This window comes from Strix aluco, chromosome 3, assembly GCF_031877795.1.
Source record: "Strix aluco isolate bStrAlu1 chromosome 3, bStrAlu1.hap1, whole genome shotgun sequence".
NCBI classification, from domain to species: domain Eukaryota; kingdom Metazoa; phylum Chordata; class Aves; order Strigiformes; family Strigidae; genus Strix; species Strix aluco.
In genome coordinates, this window is record NC_133933.1 from 64752772 (window position 1) to 64772497 (window position 19726).

General features: G+C 39.9%; 1 protein-coding gene across 1 annotated transcript in view; it reads right to left on the reverse strand.

The window, feature by feature from the left end:
* AIG1 (androgen induced 1) overlaps nt 1-19726 on the reverse strand; it is a 129224-nt gene that overhangs the window by 67115 nt on the left and 42383 nt on the right. Inside the window, exon 3 of the mRNA XM_074818897.1 lies at nt 14544-14645. Within this exon, the coding sequence (XP_074674998.1) occupies nt 14544-14645 (102 nt within the window). The remainder of the gene's footprint in view (nt 1-14543; nt 14646-19726) is intronic.

The following is a 19726-nucleotide window of genomic DNA, read 5'->3' on the forward strand; positions in this document are numbered from 1 at the left end:
AAGAAAAAACAATTCCAAATGACAGGGCAGATGAGAGGGACCTCTTCTCCTTTGACAACTTTTCAATTTCCAGGTTCATCCTTCTTAAATCATCCTTCTGTTTATATATCAGTCTCTCTTCTCAAATCAATCATCATCAGAGAAGGAACGGAAACCTAAGGGATTTTTCTCCTTACAGAGAAAAGGTACGCCCAAAATCAAATTATTTGCAGTAAGTTGACAGTAGTTGCTATACTAAAAGAAAACATAAGCACAAAAGCAGTTAGTGAAATGAACCTGTGCTTCCAGTAATATAAACAAAATGAAAATAATGAAACGCCTATTGTAACTAAGTGAAGCAGGACTTAGAGCAACATCTCTCTATTCAAAAATTGACTCACTTCTTCCCTCCAATAGAATATGAGTTTGAAACTCAAGTGAGTGCCCATTCACTCACTGTGAATTTGTCTTCTTTGCCTGGTTTGGAGAGAGAGGATAATTTCTTAATAAAAGCACTGGCTAATGAAGCAAACAGAGATTCACTCACAGTTCAATCTTGAACAAGTTGCCTGTAGCCTCAGGCAAACCACAAATTCCATGTTTTAGTTTCTCCCCTGTAACATGGGGAAAATAGCAACTCTTTTCTGCCGGTCTTTACCTGTCCTTTTCATTTAGGCTGAAAGAAATTTGAGGACTAAACATTTTGTATCTGTATCAACAGTACTTAGCTCAAAATTATAGGAGATGTTCTTTAAAATGGTGCTAGGTACCAATACTGTTATTAATATATGAATAGTAATATATATATTATTATATATATGCACTATATATACTATATTCTCTATATACACTATTTGTAGACATGCACTATATATATATTACTATATATATACTACATATAGTAGTCATACCAAACTGATGTCATGGGGAATAAAACTGTGGGAGGCACAGTAGCATAGTGCTCAGGCAAACAACTGTGAGATCTAAAGACCCACAAACTCTGGGGATATTAGGGGCAATGAGTGTACAAAGCAGGGAACTCTTCTTACTTCTGCATACACAAAAATGTTGGAAAAAGAAAATTGCTCTGCAAACAGTGATGCTGCACAGTGGTCACAAGAAACTAAATGAAGCCTATTTCTTGCATGTTGGTCTAGAATAAATGAAGGGTCCCACTTTCAGTATACACTGGGTACTTTAAACTTTCAGGCTTTTTCTCAGTGATGTACAGTACACAATTATCACCTCCATGTTCTATGGCTCTCTCCAGCTGACTACTATTATCACCTCTTTATTTCAGTATTTGGTTTCCTCTACTTAACAACCTCTAAGGCTATCACTTTTTCTCTTAGCTTCTGACACATGCATTTCTTTCCCCTTCAAATTCCCTCTTCTTTTTCATCTTTCATTCCACTGCTTCAGGAGCAAAGACCAAAATGCTATCCACCTTAGTCTCTGATCTAAGAATACATATATTCACCTCCTAAAATGATTTGCAGCTGTATGCATTTTTAAACAACTTGCAGCCAACACAATTTTGTTTGTTGATGGAAACATCAGTAAATTTGTGTATAAGTAAAGAGATATTTTTAATGGATGTCTCCTTTATAAAAAATGATATATTTTCCCATTTCTTCATTTTAAAAAGTGTCTTAAAATACAGAGTTCAGTAAACCAACATACATATTTCATCTTTCCCATGAATAGTTCATAGAAATATTCTACATTACATACTGTATTTGCAAAAGAAGCCACAAAAATGTGCATGGCAGTGACTCAGCAAGTTGGAACTCTGCATATAGGGTTTATAGAAAGCTGGTAAATCCCAAAGTAACAGAATAAAAAGCTAAAAGTCCCACAATGCAAATAAAATTGCTTCCTGTTAGAAACAAACTTAAGGATGTGATTTGAATATTACAGCCATTTTTGATAAAGAAGAATTTCCTTTCTGTGTATATTTGAACTTTCTATAGCCTGCAGTATTTTATGAGATACCAGGAGCATTAAATTTGGTATATAGCCATAAGTAATGTTATTATTTGAAGCGGAGGTCGCTTCTGTGTCTGCAGCAGAATGGACAATACTGACTCTAACTGTTAGATGCATTTGCATCCATGAATCCCAAAGTAATTTGCAAAAGGCAATTTGCCTCTTCATTTCAATGGAATGAATGGGACGCTGAGGCACATGAAGGGGAAGCACCTCTGAGCACCCAGCAAGCCCCCAGCACGGTGAAAAGCAGAGTGCAGGTGCACGCAGTCTGGTTTGGCACAGTAGCTGCCCTGCCTGGGACACTTCATAACCAAAATCAGGCACAGTGCTATAAACCCAGTAACAGCCAGCACTGTTTTTCTAACTATCATTACAAAGCCCTACAAAATGCAGACATTAGATAATTAAGACTTATAAAAATGCTTTTGATTAAATTCTGTGTTTCTCTCAGATTATTCAGTAAAACAGTGGCAGAACAAGGAATAAAATGGAAATTTAAAAACTGAATTTAAACAGCACTTCAAATATGCAGTGTTACTCATTTTGAAGAGAAAGCAAGCTGTGCAAGCAAGAGTTAAAGGATACCAGTTACCATTGCAATGAAGATGCAAGAATATATACTAGCCATTGGTCTGCCTTTTGCCATTTTGAGACACCTCCACACCCCATGCTATTTCTCCATGGTCAGACCTTTTTCCTGCTCAGATAAACATGGTGTCAGAGGGGGGAAAAGAGTCACCTTGGTCATTCTTATGGTCTCTCTCAGAGAAACAGACACCTCTGAAAGGTGATGGCTTTTCCTGAGCAGGGCACCAGGCTGGGACTTTGGTGCTTCAGGTAAATCTCCAAAGGTAAAAGGGATAATTGTAGACCTGTATGACTAATGGCAATGGCTTACACATCTGTCAAAAACATCCCTCATGCTACATCCTGAATTTCAGTCTCTTGTATCTGAGGAGTTACTAAAAATGTACACTGTTTTTACTTACTCGTATCTATGTGGGAAGTAAAAATATGGGATTGAACTGAACAGCAGGGCAGACATCAGGTTATGTCAAAGCTCATAGCCCACCATGAACAAAAGCAATTCCCAAGGTTTTCCCCAAATCCTTGATTTCTGCCAATCAGCGTGTATAAAACATGTGGCACTACTTCAACATATTAATCATCTGAATATGAAATTACTTCTGCAGAAATGATGTCTGTTTCCAAAGACATGTAAAAAGACAGCAATTAAAGAAAAAAGTTACTTTTAGAAAGTGGCAATTTGTTACAAAAACTGTGTCAAAATATTTCCTTGTATTAGCGTTCCTGTAGCAATAATGATCTCAGGATACAGGGAGAAGTAATATTTTTTATTCCACCAACTTCAAGGGCTGGAAAAAGCATATAAGCTTTTGGGCTCAGACTCCCTTCACCAGGTCTGCTGATTCTTCGGGTATTGTGTCCATGTGAAATAACCCACTTTCCAACAATGATAAATAGGTAAAAATCTGGTCACTGAGTTAGTGCATATGCCTTCAATTGAAGGAAAAGCTGTCTGCCAAGCTTCAACCAAGTAGATCATAGGTCTGTGAAAAACAGAATCTAAAAGGATGGAATCCAGTTGCTATAGCGGCAAATTAAACAAATAAATGAGATACCATGGAATGCTGCAAAATATTTGTGGTCTGATTAAGTCATATTTGCCACATGTGTGAATACTAACAGCACAGTTTAGTAAAGTGGGTACAATATAGTACAATCTCACTTTTACTGTATGTATATTCTAATTCTTATCTGAGTAAGTGCTAATGAATGGTAACCAGCGTGTCCAAGGATACATAACACTGCATTTTACTGTAATCATAAGGCAAAGCATAGTGCCTTAAGACAGACAATAAAGGCATATTAAACTACTAGACCTTCAAAGAGATATTTGGATCCTTTCCTGTGGTTGCATGGCCTGCTAAAACAACACAGCTTTTTGCAGTGATTGCCTCTAGGACAACTTGCATATGGGGTGCTCTAGAATACACAACCTGTAGCTGGCAGCTGACATATTAAGCCTTCTTCAACATAAGCAATCCTCCCCACAATACATTAATTTTTAGTAGTGAAATGTTCTTTTTTCTTGATAAAAGACACTGTTTGAATATACTCATCATTAATCACAATAATAGATCACTTACTGTTTGGTTCTACTATCTGCCTATGTTCTCTGGAAAAAAACCTCAGGGAAAAAAACAGAAATCTATTATGTCAAAAGATAAAACAAGTGTCTGATTTTAAATGAAAGAGAGGAGGGCACATAGATTTTTATCATAAATGTGTACAAGTTATCAATGCATTTTGCACTGATTTTAAAGTTCACCATTTATTTACATTTATAACCTGCAAACTACATATCTGATAAATCACAGAATTACGGAATGGTTTGGGTTGGAAGGGACCTTAAAGATCATCTAGTTTCAACCCCCTTTCCATGGGCAGGGACACCTTCCACTAGACCAGGTTGCTCAAAGCCCCGAACAACCTGGCCTGGAACACTTCCAGGGAGTGGAAGCAGCACCAGAGAACTGTACCAGCTTAAGCACTACAGAAGAGTTTTGTGTGGCTCCAGCAGTGACTATGGTGAGCAATATAAGCTGCACAGAAAGCGAATGCTAAAACAAAACCAGCGTTCCTAATATTATCAGAATTACGGGAATGAACCAAATGAATTTCCATCCCTCACGGCTGCTGGTTTAACAAACAGACCTAGCAGTCCAGAACCAAACCCTGCTTCTAGGAAAACACAGCTCAGTACGTACTCCACACCCAGAGAAAGGCAGAAAGTCTAAGGCTCCTTTTGTATGTCCTTTTGGGGCTTTTCTTTGGTCATTTGTTTTGTGCCCATAGTAATCACTTTACCAAACATTTGTAGGAGCTACTTCTGGCTTTGAGCTTTTATTATCAGTATTATTACTATTACCATAATTATTACTTCCAGAGTTGCACATAGCTTTGTTAAGGCAGGGCAGTTTGAAATAGAGACAGTACAACTCCTTACCTCTGGTGCTTCAAATATGTGATCTTCCAGCATACCTGCAACCTCTAGCAAACAGCTCGGCTGTTTTAACATGCAACGCAACTCACACTCTGAACAGGCTTGTTTTCAACAGGACTGAAGTTCTGAGGGTCAGACAGTCGAGATAATGCACAGCATTGTCAGATACAAATATAGACAGAGATGCAAAGACACCAATGCCACTCTATAGATATCACACAGATACAGTTTATACGAACACAGGCCTCATACTGTTGCATGGTTGCAAGTGGTTTTAATTCTAAACATTTTACAAGGATTTGAAGCTCCTGGCATGTCACTGTGCAAATATTACCTCGTCTACCCTGTAAACCTATATCCAACAGCAACAGAAGCAATTCTCCTCTCACAGCAGCATCAATAAGCCATCTCCTTGCTCTTGACTTCTCTAATTAATAGATCTCAGGGAAGTTTTCCCAGGAAAACAATGGAAATATATGGTAAGAAAACATTCTCTTCATTTCCTCTTTCTTACTTTTCCTTATTTCTTTGCTTTCCCTTTCCTCATCCTTCTTCTCCCCCAGGTCTTCTTTAGCATTTTGTGTCTCTTCCAGCTTGTCTACGTTATTCCGTGGCTCCTTTTTTATTCACTTGCCTCATCTGTTTTGGCTATTTTTTTTTTTTTTAGGTATGACTTGGAACAGCATCAGCTGACTCTTTGATTCGTCTTTCCTCCTGCCTGTCTTTTCCTCTCATCCAACTATCTTTCCCTAATCTCCTGTTTGTGCTCTCTCTCTGACTCTCTCCCCTCCTTTAGTAGTTACTCCAGTGACTTGGTGTTGACACTACATGCTCTCATCCTCTGTGCTAACAGACTGAGTTATGTGACCTTGTCAACAGAAGAAGGCAAAACTTCAGAAAAACATCTCATCTGGGGATTTCAGCTCTCAGACTTTTAATTTGCAATGCTGATGTCTAGAACAGGACTCACATGTTTAGCTAAGTACTCAAAGATATTTTAGAAAAGGCCCCTCATTACTGTGTTGGGCTCATTTGTATCAGGAGGAGCCTGCGTGTGTGTTTTCTCTAGGTTACTGCAAATAGAAAATAATCAGAAACATTCAGCACCTGTGTTCAGTTAGAAAGCTGTCTTCACCTTACCCTGATGAGTCTCCTCCAGCAAATATGTGGCATGGTTAAGGCCATCTTCCTACTTCAGAACTGCTATGCTGTTACTGTATTAGGTAAAGGGGTTTTCCTAATGCTCCCAGAGGATGCCACTCACATAATTTGGTCTTCTTTATCTAGCAGCCTCTCTCAATTTTCAGGTGTTATGCTATCACAGGTTTTGACACACTACTAATTTCCAAGCCCTTCATGTAAGTAACAGAAAATCTAAAAAATCTTTTAAGCTGCTGCTATTTTTCTCCCCAGAGTGGGGGTATAATTGATACTACTGTATTCACGCTCCGGTGGTGGAACTGGAAGATAATGAGAGGAGATACCAGACAGAGCCACGTAACTGCAGCATGAACAGGCAAGAAATGTACAAATCCAACATTATTATTTTCACGGGTTTTGCAAATATGGAGTCCCCAGGCAACCAGCTTCAATTGCTGTTCTTTCCATCAGATAGATGTTTAAATAACAGCCATCCAGTAGTGGGTATTCTGTTGGAAACTGAATTACAAATTTTCCTTGATTTTTATCAGAAAACTTTGCAAGTTATATAACAAGTGAGAACTCCTTCTTGAAGCACTGAAGATTTTATTCACCCCTAACATATGAAAATATTATAGATAAATTAAGAAGAGCACTTGAGCTGGAATATCCTTGAAAGCCTTAAATTGGATTTACAAACGAATCTCAGAAAAGGGTAAGTATCTCCTAGACATGAGCATGAGGCATTAGCAAGGTGTTGTACAAAAATAGCCCGTACACAGGAGGCTGATATATTAGAAAAACATCCTCAAGAAGTATAATGCACTGTTTCAAATGAGTCATTTCTGAAAAGGATTTTTAGGGCAACATGCTAGATGGAAATACTTTGCTGAATGAAAGGACATCTGCTTGTTTGTACATCTGAGCAAATACTGTGCAGCAACTGACCCAACTAATGACGGTGAGACGGGTTTGTCAAAAAACTCACCAGCTTTGAACTTTCCAATCTTTTTATGTCAGGTTACTATGAATTTTGATCTTTGCATGGCTTTTCTATTTTTCTACTTGTCAAATCATGAAGGGAAAAAGCTTTCTACCAGAAAAATGAAGGAATAAACAAGCCAAGGCCACTGGACCTAAGACAAGACTGCCAGGAGGAACAATTGGAGAGATGGCTGGAGGGACTCCATACCACTCTCCGGTGGGCTGAGCTTTTCAGCTGAGCAGCCAGCAATAAGAAAAGAGAGCCAAACTGTGAAATAAGTAGAGATGTATCACTTGGACAGGCTCCTTCCTCTCCATAACTTGTCTTCGTCTGCTATTTTTCCTAGTTTTTGTGCATTCTCTTGAATACAAGGACAGAGGGTATGTCTTTCTAGGAACGCCTTTGTTTCCCAAAAGCAGCATTAAAAGAATAGAGTACAAAACTGGAAGAGCTTATATAGATTGTAGTGGCCCAGAACCCATACAATAATCAATTTTCCAACGTCACAGAGACAGAGCATATTCCCCTTCCCTGACCTTTCCTCTAGAGTTTTCATATGAAGACAGTTCTTTGTTTCTGACCTCCAAAGCCATTAAACTCCTCAGTAAGTAATTTCTATCTCTGTATTTACTTTCCTTGCCCCAAACAAAAGATGATTTAAATTTTTAAAAAGAATTTGGGACAGTGTCTGTGAAAAACAAAGAAGGACTCTCGCTGAAATGGTATGCTAACTTGGACAGATACTGCACACAGTCCTGCCATGTAACCTGGCTCAAAATCAGCAACGCTCAAGCTTAAATTAAGTCAGCGTACATATCTGTTTATGTGGGCATTGGTTAGAATAGGGACAACCTCTAGTTTTATAGTCTGTGCTAATATTGAAGAGTATATAATTTCTGGAAACAGATGTTACCCATGCATCATCCTGTCCAGTCCCAACACCAAAAGGTGCAATGAATGAGCTGATAAAAATCCTATTACTACGACACACTAGTTTTAAACACTAAAGTTTTAACTAAAAATTCCTAATACTGATAGAGATAAGACAGACAGCCATCAGAAAATGGGACAGAATATTTCCCATGGAAAATATGCCTGTAGAATTAAGGGTTGATATGAATCAAAAGTGCAGGAACAGTCTTAAGAATATAAACAACATCTTTGGTGGAAGAGTACAAAGATGAATTCATCTGTATAACTGATAAATACAGGAAATGAACCTGACACTTCAGAAATAGACCAAGGCTGAGACACAGCCCTGTTCTCCAACAGCTCTCTTTAGACAGGTAGTTATTTCTACTGACAGAAGCTTAACCTCAGCTACTCAGATTTGCTCACTCATATAATAAACAAATGAAATCCTTGTCCTGCTGAAATCAACAGCAACCCTCCCATTGATTTCCCCTGGTCATTCCTCAAGCCATAGTGATACCATTGGTTATGGATGAATTGACTGACTGAGATGATGAAATGAATCGTAGAATGATAGAATGGTTTGGGTTGGAAGGGACCTTAAAGATCATCTAGTTCCAATCCCCCTGCCAGGGGCAAGGACACCTTTCACTAGACCAGGTTGCTCAAAGTCCCGTCCAACCTGGCCTTGAACACTTCCAAGGAGGGGGCAGCCACAACTGCTCTGGGCAACCTGTTCTGATAAAGTCTCTCTCCAGCTTTACTGTAGGCTCCCTTTAAGTACAGGAAGGTTGTTATAAGGTCTCCCCGGAGCCTTCTCTTCTCTAGGCTGAACAACCCCAACTCTCAGACTGTCCTCATAGGCGAGGTGCACCAGCCCCCTGATCATCTTTGTGGCCTCCTCTGGACCCAATCAAGCAGGTCCATGTCCTTCTTATGTTGGGGGCCCCAGAGCTGGACACAGCACTCCAGGTGGGGTCTCACGAGAGCGGAGTAGAGGGAGAGAATCACCTGCCTCGACCTGCTGGCCACACTCTCTTGATGCAGCCCACGATACAGTTGACTTTCTGGGCTGTGAGCACACATTGCTGGCTCGTAGTCAGTTTTCCACCCACTAATAACCCAAGTCCTTCTCTGCAGGGCTGCTCTCAATCCACTCATCATCGCCCAGTCTGTATTTGTGCTTGGGATTGCTTTGACCAATGTGCAGGACCTTGCACTTGGCCTTGTTGAACTCTGTGATGTTTGCACGGTCCCACCTCTCAAGCCTGTCCAGGTCCCTCTGGATGGCACATCCCTTCCCTCCAGTGTGTCGACCGCACCACACAGCTTGGTATCATCAACAAACTTGCTGAGGGTTCACTCAATCCCACTGTCCATGTCACAAAGAAAGACGTTAAAACAGTGCTGGTCCCAATACCACCCCTGAGGAACGCCACTCGTCACTGCTCTCCACTCAGACATCGAGCCGTTGACTGCAACTCTTTGAGTGTGACCATCCAGCCAATTCCTTATCCACCAAGTGTTCCATCCATCAAATCCATGTCTCTCCAATTTAGAGACAAGGATATCAGTTTTGTGGCACAGTACAACGCTCTTAGTGATGCCTTTCACACGTGTATGAATCTGTATGTATGAGGTACCATCCGGCTCCACAAGGCACCACTTACTACAGAGATTTTTCTGTAGAAAAATTTTTGTAGAAAAAAATGTAGAAATTTTTTAACTATTACGGTATATGAATATATATATATCTAAAAGAAGTACAGTTCTTGACACTACATCCAATTTTATGGTAAATAGTTTGTGGCTTTTATCTCTGTGTACAATGATGAGCCTCTCTCTGTTTCTACAAAACTTTATAAGCAATATTAAGTTTGAATTGCTAATTGGATTGCATAGCTCTGAGGTTCATTTCCCTTATGTTTTTCATTTCTTGAGAGGAATTTTTTTTATAATTAAGGATTTTTTAAGTGTTGAAAAAGTGGTGCTGTGGAAGAGTGCTATCTCTGAGTATTAGCAAAACAATACTATGTATTCAAGAAAACAGGTATTTTTAACTACTGTCAACGTTGTAACTGCTTAGAAGGGATGGGAAAGGGGGAGAAGAAAAACGGGAATGAGAACTAATTATTATAACTTACCAAAGCAGCAGACACTGCTGCCCAAACCAATTCTGCTTGAGCTAATGCACTGAATTGGACCAGCCCTTCAAACAATTTCTTCATATAGCCTTCAAGATAGTCACCTTAAAATGCTTCTAAAGTATGAATACTCTCAAATATTTTGATATATGCCCATATTACTAATGGAAATATGATTGCTATTATTACAGACAGACTTCATGACTTTTCATTCCTTTTCTACACGTGGATTTGCAGGCTGATGTTGACAGTTGAGCAAGTTGTTGCAGCTGATCATAATACATCAGTCAGAAACTTTTGAAAATACAACTTTTCGGTTAAAGTAGGGAATCTTTTTACTGTGGAAAATGTACAGTTTTACATTTTCCACTTTTTGTGGCTTTTTTGTGATAAATACATGTTTAGGGAAACTGCTGTGAAAAAACATGGACAGAGTGTTCACAGGTGAAGTAACATTTGAGCTCAAATTCTTAGGAACTGAACCAGGCACTGTGGGGTAAACTCACAGAGAAGAGGGATTCATCGCAGCGCTGAAGTACCAAAAGGACCCACCTCTCACTGACAGATTTCACTCTGCAAAGGGTGATGAATCTCCTGTATGAGTTTTATTGTACAAGGTTAGGCTCCAGCACAGTCACCCTTGAGTTCACAAAAACAGTCACTGAATGTGCTGGCAAAACATGCACGAAAAGATGGGAATAAATGTTTATTTCAGTAAAAATCAGTAGCTAGGGATCCTAACTTTTCTAAAACTGTACACCCAGAGCTCCTACCCTTTCACCAAGAGGACCTCTATCATATTCTCTGAAATCTGCCATATTAAAATTGTAACTACTACTAAGAGAGGTGCTAGCATTCCTAAGGTAATTTAAGAATCCCTTCATATTATGATGAGCAATGCATCAGAATTAATTAGTATGAAAGCTGGTGAGGATAAAATGATGGCTAAAACATCAGAAAGAATTAGACTGAAAGGTGGTGAAAATCCCAACAGCCATATGCTTTCTCTCTGACTGAGCTAAAGGAATGATTGGATAAATGGAGACTGACACAGCAAACAATTCCTTTACAAAAGACTTTAAAAAATGCCTTCTACAATATTTCAAGTTGGAAAAAAAAAAGTCTAAGATGCTTGCACACAATTCATTTCAGCAAACTCTATTATATCCAAAAATCTCAAACAAAAGCCCTCTTCAAGTATTTCAGTAAGTATATTTTCTACAGAGCAACATGAGCTTGAATTGCCTTTTCGATATGGCACAGAGGAAATTTCCTGAATACAAAGGTCTGTTTGTTGTCAACTGCTTCACAATGTACATTCATGAAAAATGTTATAGGTTAGGCACTTTCAGTATGTGGAATGTCACCTGGAAGAAATGTCATCAGAGCTGGCACTGATGTGGTGTGGGGAAAAAAATCAATGTATGTATGGCTTGGCAGCAGTTGCAAGTGGTCAGTTTGTAACGTCAAAACTCAAGGGAGGACAGTCTGAACAAGCACAGCAGGAGTCATCAGACTCTTTCCTCATCTCTCTACACACATAATATCACGCTGTTCCTTTCAAAACATCATAAAACAGTACAGTATCTAGCAAAAACCAACGCTCCTCTTGTCAGCAGTAACTCTCATACTGCTCCTTTAACACTCAATTTAGGGAATAAATAAATAGCAGTGCCATTTGCCCCACCCCACGAAGGACCAATCTATCAAACCCAGCAGTAGTGGACAAATCTTGATCTGCTGTGGTGATACAGTACTCACACGCTGAGGGATGAGCTCTGCTGTCATCTACTGATGAACAGCAGGGCCAAATGGTTTGTCATGCCTTCATATGGCAAACAAAGTAATAATGAAACATTTTGCACAGATGCAACTAGAGAAGGCAACATGATGCTTTTCAGCTCCAAATGCTGCATAAACAGTGGTAAGTACCTGACAGCAAAGTGTGGCCTTATCTTTCCCTTAGCATTTAAACATACAGTTGAGAGAAAGGATGTCCGACTTGACATACCAGAGACGGATGAAAAACTCAGATTTCTTCTCAAGAAACTATTTCTATGATTACTGATGCAGTAATTTTGAAAAACTTGAGTTGATGCATATAATTCCACATTATTAAAAATACTCAGATACAGGTTCTGCTACACAAGTTTGGTGTACTTGAGAAATGGGTAATTATTTAATTTTTCTTTCTAAAATCATACAGGTCCAAAAACCGTAGTGAGATTTTTTTAAACAAGCCAAATTTTTTCATCACAAATTACGACAGAATTACAGAATGATAGAATGGTTTGGGTTGGAAGGGACCTTAAAGATCATCTAGTTCCAACCCCCCTGCCATGGGCAGAGACACCTTCCACTAGACCAGGTTGCTCAAAGCCCCGTCCAACCTGGCCTTGAACACTTCCAGGGAGGGGGCAGACACAGCTCCTCTAGGCAACCTGTTCCAGTGTCTCACCACCCTCACAGTGAAGAATTTCTTCCTCACATCTGATCTAAATCTACCCTCTTTCAGTTTAAAACTGTTACCCCTCGTCCTATCACTACACTCCCTGATAAAGATTCCCTCCCCTTCTTTCCTGTAGGCCCCCTTTAAGTACTGGAAGGCTGCTATAAGATCTCCCCAGAGCCTTCTCTTCTCTAGGCTGAACAACCCCAACTCTCAGACTGTCCTCATAGGCGAGGTGCACCAGCCCCCTGATCATCTTTGTGGCCTCCTCTGGACCCAATCAAGCAGGTCCATGTCCTTCTTATGTTGGGGGCCCCAGAGCTGGACACAGTACTCCAGGTGGGGTCTCACGAGAGCGGAGTAGAGGGAGAGAATCACCTGCCTCGACCTGCTGGCCACACTCTCTTGATGCAGCCCACGATACAGTTGATTTTCTGGGCTGTGAGCACACATTGCTGGCTCGTAGTCAGTTTTCCACCCACTAATAACCCAAGTCCTTCTCTGCAGGGCTGCTCTCAATCCACTCATCATCACCCAGCCTGTATTTGTGCTTGGGACTGCCCTGACCCACATGCAGGACCTTGCACTTGGCCTTGTTGAACTCTGTGATGTTTGCACGGTCCCACCTCTCAAGCCTGTCCAGGTCCCTCTGGATGGCACATCCCTTCCCTCCAGTGTGTTGACCGCACCACACAGCTTGGTGTCACTGGCAAACTTGCTGAGGGTGCACTCAGTCCCACTGTCCATGTCACCAACAAAGACGTAAACAGTGCTGATCCCAATACAGACCCCTAAGGAACACCACTCGTCACTGCTCTCCACTCAGACATCGAGCTGTTGACTGCAACTCTTTGAGTGCAACCATCCAGCCAATTCCTTATCCACCAAGTGTTCCATCCATCAAATCCATGTCTCTCCAATTTAGAGACAAGGATGTCTTGCAGGACAGTGTCAAATGCTTTGCACAAGTGCAGGTACATGACGTCAGTTTTTCTTCCCTTATCCTGTAACTCTGTCATAGAAGGCCACCAAATTCATCAGGCATGATTTGCCCTTAGTGAAACCATGTTCACTGTCACCAATCACCACCTCATTTCCCACGTGCCCTAGCATAGTTTCCAGGAGGATCCATTCCATTATCTTGCTGGGGACTTTGGCAGAATGGTAAAGAATCATTCAATTAAGTGTTTGTAATGGTTTAGCCTCTGCCGGGGTCTGAGACCACGCGGCCGCTGCCCCTCCCCCACAAAGGGAGTGAAATACAAAGCCCCAAGACTGAAATAAGGAAAGGTTTAATACAACAATGCAATAGCAACACAACAAACAACAACAATAACAGTAATAGTGATAGCAATGAACAGAGCAAAATAGCTACCAAATACAGCAGTTTGAAGCACGATGTACAAAACCACGAGTGCACCGCGCTTCGAGCCAGTAAAAAATGTGACCTGCCAGGATGTGACCTCGGCATGGTATCTGAATAACCCGGCTAGAGCTCCCCCCCCCCCCACTGCTGGGGAAACTTAACCCTATCCTGGTTAAACCAGGACAGTGTTTCTGTTATTTTAGAGCAAGATTTGTCAAAGTCAGAACGTCTATCTCTTTTGATTAAATTTCCTCATGATCAGGGTGATGTTGCTCTGGGAAAGGTACCTTATCACAGAAAACAGCCAATCCCCACAACTAGCCTGGGATGTAGGACATACAAGTTCAAATCTCCACTGTTTCAACCTAACGGGGATTCAAATATGACTCAAGGAGTCAAGGAAGGAAAGATATTATTCTTACTTGCAAACAATGTTCTATAATCACTTCTGAGGGGATTAGCTCTAAGCGTATGCAGAGTCATGCATGGGAAAATCAGTGTATTACACTTTTGTTTATGCAAGGATGTGTTTGTATTACTTTACTCACCATTCCATGATTTAGCCATGCTGGTATAAAATTATCAAGCAGCTTTGGGTAAACCAGTTCCCTGTCATAGATATAGATGCTCCAGAACATTGTCACAACAAACTAAGGGAAAAAAAAGAAAATACATGACATTTTAAAATACATGCTTCTGAACAACTAGCTACACATTTTAGACAGCAAAATGGGGCATTTAGCAAATGATCTATGGACACAGACATTATTGTTCTTTGACCAAATCCTGCTTTAATCAACAGTGTGAATCTGGATTATTCTTTGCATTCACAGGAGTTTTAACTTTTTTTCTTAGGTGGGTTTTTTTTTTTTTTGACTTTCAGCCTGGAAAAAAAAATCTCAGTTTTTGACTTACATGCCTGTGGCCAAATTACAACTGAGTACTACACTTCAATAGCAGATGTGGCACATAAATAATGTTTCACCACTAACAGGATAAAAAACAAATGGAAAATCAGGTAAAATATCTCTTGGAATTCCTAGAACATATAAATATGAAACATTCACCCCTGATCAGAAGCCTATAAACTCATCTTTGCACTTTTTCATGTCAGCCATCAAAATAGCATTGTTTAAAAAAAGATATTTAACCCTTTAACTACACTGCACACAATTCATGAACTGGGATCCACAGAAAAGAGGTCTAGTATCCTGCTCATTTGTCAATATGAAATTTGGCTTGGTTCTTGTCAGAGAATATTACCAGGAGCCCAGAGAAAGACCATTATTTCCTCTAGACTGAGGACAGGACAGATGGCTCAGATAAAGTTCACACTCGGCTAAATTTTTGCCAAAGTGTGCAAATTCTTTAAAGATACCCTGATGTCTGAAAAGCAAAGACAATATAAAACTGCAAAAATTTACAGAAATAATAGTTTTAGCTTACTTAGCTGGGGAAAGAAAAAGTAAGTAATCTTCTAATTAGAAAAATTGCTTTCTTATCTTGAATTTGAGTCATAGTAATAAAATCCTTATTGTTTACAGCAGTAAAACCCAATACCTGGACCAGAGGTTTTTCAATTACCATTTTCAGGGGATCTCTATATAGTAGCGACAAGTCCAAGTTTAAAGTTTGAGAGGCAACAGATAGGACTTTCACTAAGATCAGCAGGGAAGTATTCAGTTACACCCAAACTGATATAGCCCATAATCTTACGGCTAATTTTGGGGGTCAGTAAAAGAAAGTTCAAGAAATATGGGGTGAGCACAGCAAGGTCAGCAAATTACTAGTGTGTGTGATAGTGTAGGCACAAATTGTTTCATATGCTTCTGGCTTTGGAAAGTTGAAATTGAGGTTGCAGTTTATCAATGGCACCTTGTTCTAACCACAGACACGCAGACTTCGGCCAGCCAGTTATGTGAATGACCTGAACCAGTACACTGTTCCCTCAGTGTGCATACAGTACATAGTTTCTTGCTTTCCAACACATTTGTCCATCTGTTATGATAGCTATTGGTGCCTGCTCAGAATAAGCTCAACTACTTGACTAGTGCACAGAGGCCAAGGAAAAAAAAAAAAGGTTATGATGGACAGCCCCAAAAATATTGCAAGTGTAAGTCTCTCTTTTGGGCCAGTCTTGGCATTGGCACAGCCTAGCTCTTTACACACCTGCTGACACATAAGTGCCAAGATATGAATAGCTGAACAGCAGGGAAAATGGAAGCAAAGTATCCTCTTCTCTGTAGGCTTCCTAGAAGTCACAGTATTATCACAGCAGGTCTCTGAGAATCTTCTAAGACCAACTGGGATATAAAAACATTCTCAGGTGCATGAAGACCAAGACTGATAATGCTTTTTTCCAAGGAAGTCTTACAGCAAGAAAAATCACCCAGGATTAGGTTGAACTTTATTACGCTGAATACAACAAAGCTGGCATGTTTTGACCTGTGATTTTTGTGTGGAGCAGAATAAAACATTAGACTTTGCCAAGGAGGTAAAGATAAGAAAAGAAGGGACGTGCCATCTGTCCCTTAACCAAAGTCGGCCAATGGATGGAATGGGATCAGCCTAGCTGGTTGCAACCATCTGGAGCTACAGACGGCAAATGCTGCTTAGCAAAGCACTATCACAAGGCAGACATAAGGTAAAGGAAGTGCGCAGAACCCAAGATGTTACAGAACTAACCTATCCTGGAGGACAACCTGACATGAGACTAATGCAACGCCCTGGGGAAGATCCCTTCCATTGTCTGAATGGTTCACCTTACCTTTCTTTACAATTAGTTCATCTGGATAAAATGAACTACAAAAATGAACTATTGCACTATGAACTAAAATGAACTATAAAAATGAACTATTTGGATAAAAAGAACTATAACGAGGACTTGCTACTTAGCTACCTTGGTTGCTTCTGAATTTCTTTACTTTGAATAATGGGCAACTGTTAGTCTGGTACTTTTAAATCACCTCTACTTACACTTTGGTAGTGGTAGACTTTTATTTGGGCTGGGCTTTGACAAGATCATGCATGGTCATGCAGTGCCAGACCATGATATAACTAAGCTGCTTCTTTACACTGCCTATGTAAGGCTCAATCAGGATTGCAGCTCTTATGCTCATGCTGCCTTCCTTGCAGCACAATTCGTTACTACTGTGGAGACAGTCATGGTACTACCCTCACATGCCAGGCTGAACTGGCTGCTCATATGCAGCAGAAAACTTTCAGGGAGCCCAATACTTTTCTTTTGTTCCCAAGGCAAAATGGAACAAATGTCACCCTTCCACTTCCTCTTTAGACAAACTTGAGGTCTGGAATTCAAGGAAGAAAACAGGCACCAGCAATTGCTTTTACATTTCTTTGCGTAGGAGCCTCCTAAGACTGCCAACTTTACGAAGACAGTGATTACTTCATTAAACATAAGGCTAAGCAACAAATAAAAGAACAGAAGAGTCCCTTATTTGCTACTTATCCTATCTAGGGTCATTACAGACCAAAGGGAACCTCAAATTTGCAATAGACCTTGGAAACTGTTTGAAAATATGGAGTAGCTCACTTCTTGCAGGCATCTAAAGTATTGCTAAACAAATACACCGCAGCAGGAAAAAAATAAGGCTGAAAACTAAGCTCTGTTTTCCCACTTAAGGAGATATTCTTTGAGTTTTTGTCCTCTGTCTCTGAAGCTTCAGAACACGTGAGAAGAGCATGTGGCACTGCCAAGGGAAAAATTTTAAAGGACAAGTTGGGAAATGGTTTGTGATTCAAAAGGGACAACAACTGGCTTTATCAAAACATCACAAATGGAAGCAAATACAAACTAAGAGAGGAAGGCCAGTGAAAAGAACTCTGTAATTTGCTGTTTTACATGAGCCCAACCAAAAAATGCTATGCAAATGAAGACTTAACCCAGTGGAACTTCATTTTCCTGCAGTATGTGTTTTTGGTTTTGGCTGGGCTGCACAGTTCAGTTCACTCATTTCCTGGATGGCCTCATGAAAGAGAAAGAAAACCCCAACCCTTTGACCTTGACAAAATTTCTTCTAAGTACAGCTAAAAGTAAGCTTTCTGGCTATTTCCCAAGACATTTGCAGTTAACTGCAAGTATAAATAAATTGTTTGTGAACCTCTTTGAGGGGTAAAGGCATTACATATAGAAGCAAAGTGTTATTAAAGGCAGACCACAACAAGCACAAATTGGCATGGTTCTGGCCTTAGGTGGGATCTAGTGCTAGCACAGCATCACACCGAATGAATTTGAAAAGGGCCAGTGAAGGATATCACAGGGAGTTGGAACTGAAAATCAGGGAAGACTCCCCTCGGAGAACAGAGTTCAGGAGGCAATGGCACCACTGCTCACTCATGTTCCCATCACCAGCCACCATGTCGCCACAGATGAGGGCAAAATCTAGAATAGAGAGATTTTGGCATAGTTGAAATCAGTTATGGAAATAAAAGTATTCTGTAGTCTGGTCAAATAATGAGGTAAGTAGGAGACTACAGCAGATGCCTACACATCTTCTCTTGGGACAAGATCCCAGATCAGCATTACTGATGATCTATAGAAGAAGGGTGATCAGCTTTCCTTTTGACTGTACCAGTACAGAGAAACAAGAGATAAGAAAGCATGCCTGGCTTTCTCTCTTCAGTATCACAGGTTTTTAAAAACATATAATATAAAGAATATGAGATCATTCTAGCCAGTTTAGACTCAGACCCAAACAGAGCTATTAAAGCTGCATGATATAAAATATCAATGGTAGTTTGTGATTTTCTAGGCAGCAATCTCTCTTCTAATATGTAACAATATCAATTTTCTTTCTTCTTCCTATTTCTGTTAAACACAGTCTTAAACAACTAGAAATGCCTGGTTTATCTCTTTTTCCTCTTGTTTGGTATAAATTACAAGAAACGTATTGATAAAACCATATACAGTTTACACAAAACATTAATTAACCACAGAAAGTCGGCAACTTCATGATTATGTCAAACAAATAGAAAAAATTAGGGATAGTCTAAACCACCAGTGTAGTTGCTGATTATAAAACATGTCTCAAACTTATCTAGCAGTGTAAATTATTCCCAATATAAATCTCCTTTACACTGATAAAAGGGGGGTAGGTACAGACAGTATAGATGAGAATTGGTAATGAACTCCTAAAATGTCTATGCAAGCATTTTTCTTCAGTGGATGCTTCCTGATCTCTTAGGCATTTGAAGAGTACCCCAGGCTTATAATAAACTAAAAAAAGGCTAGGAAGTGTTGCCCAAGGACTTTTCATGGAATAAGGCTTTACTGCACAGAAGATTGGTCTGCTGATTTCTGATTTCATTCTCTTAAGAGTCATATTAAAAAGAGCAACAATAGGTAAATCATTATGTCCTTCAAAGAGGTTTACGTTTATTTCTTGATGCTCCTAAAAAAAAATGGTAGCTTGGCAAGTCAGTTTTATCTGAGCCCCCGAAGATACACAATGGATAACACAACACTGGAGAGATGTGATTTGCTGCAAAGATTTTGCAAGATCTGATTTGTTGCAAAGCCACCCAAGGAGACTGTTTGCCCTTGGGCTGTTTTTTTCCCCTCCTTTGAAAGGTGGGAGGAGTTTGGTGGTCAGACTTCCCAGGTGGTTTATATGTAATACTTTTTTAGGAAGTACTAAAAATGAAATACTTTATTTTGTTACATTTTTTTTTTCACACATCATTGTTTGACTTGGGAGTGGAAAGCCCTTTT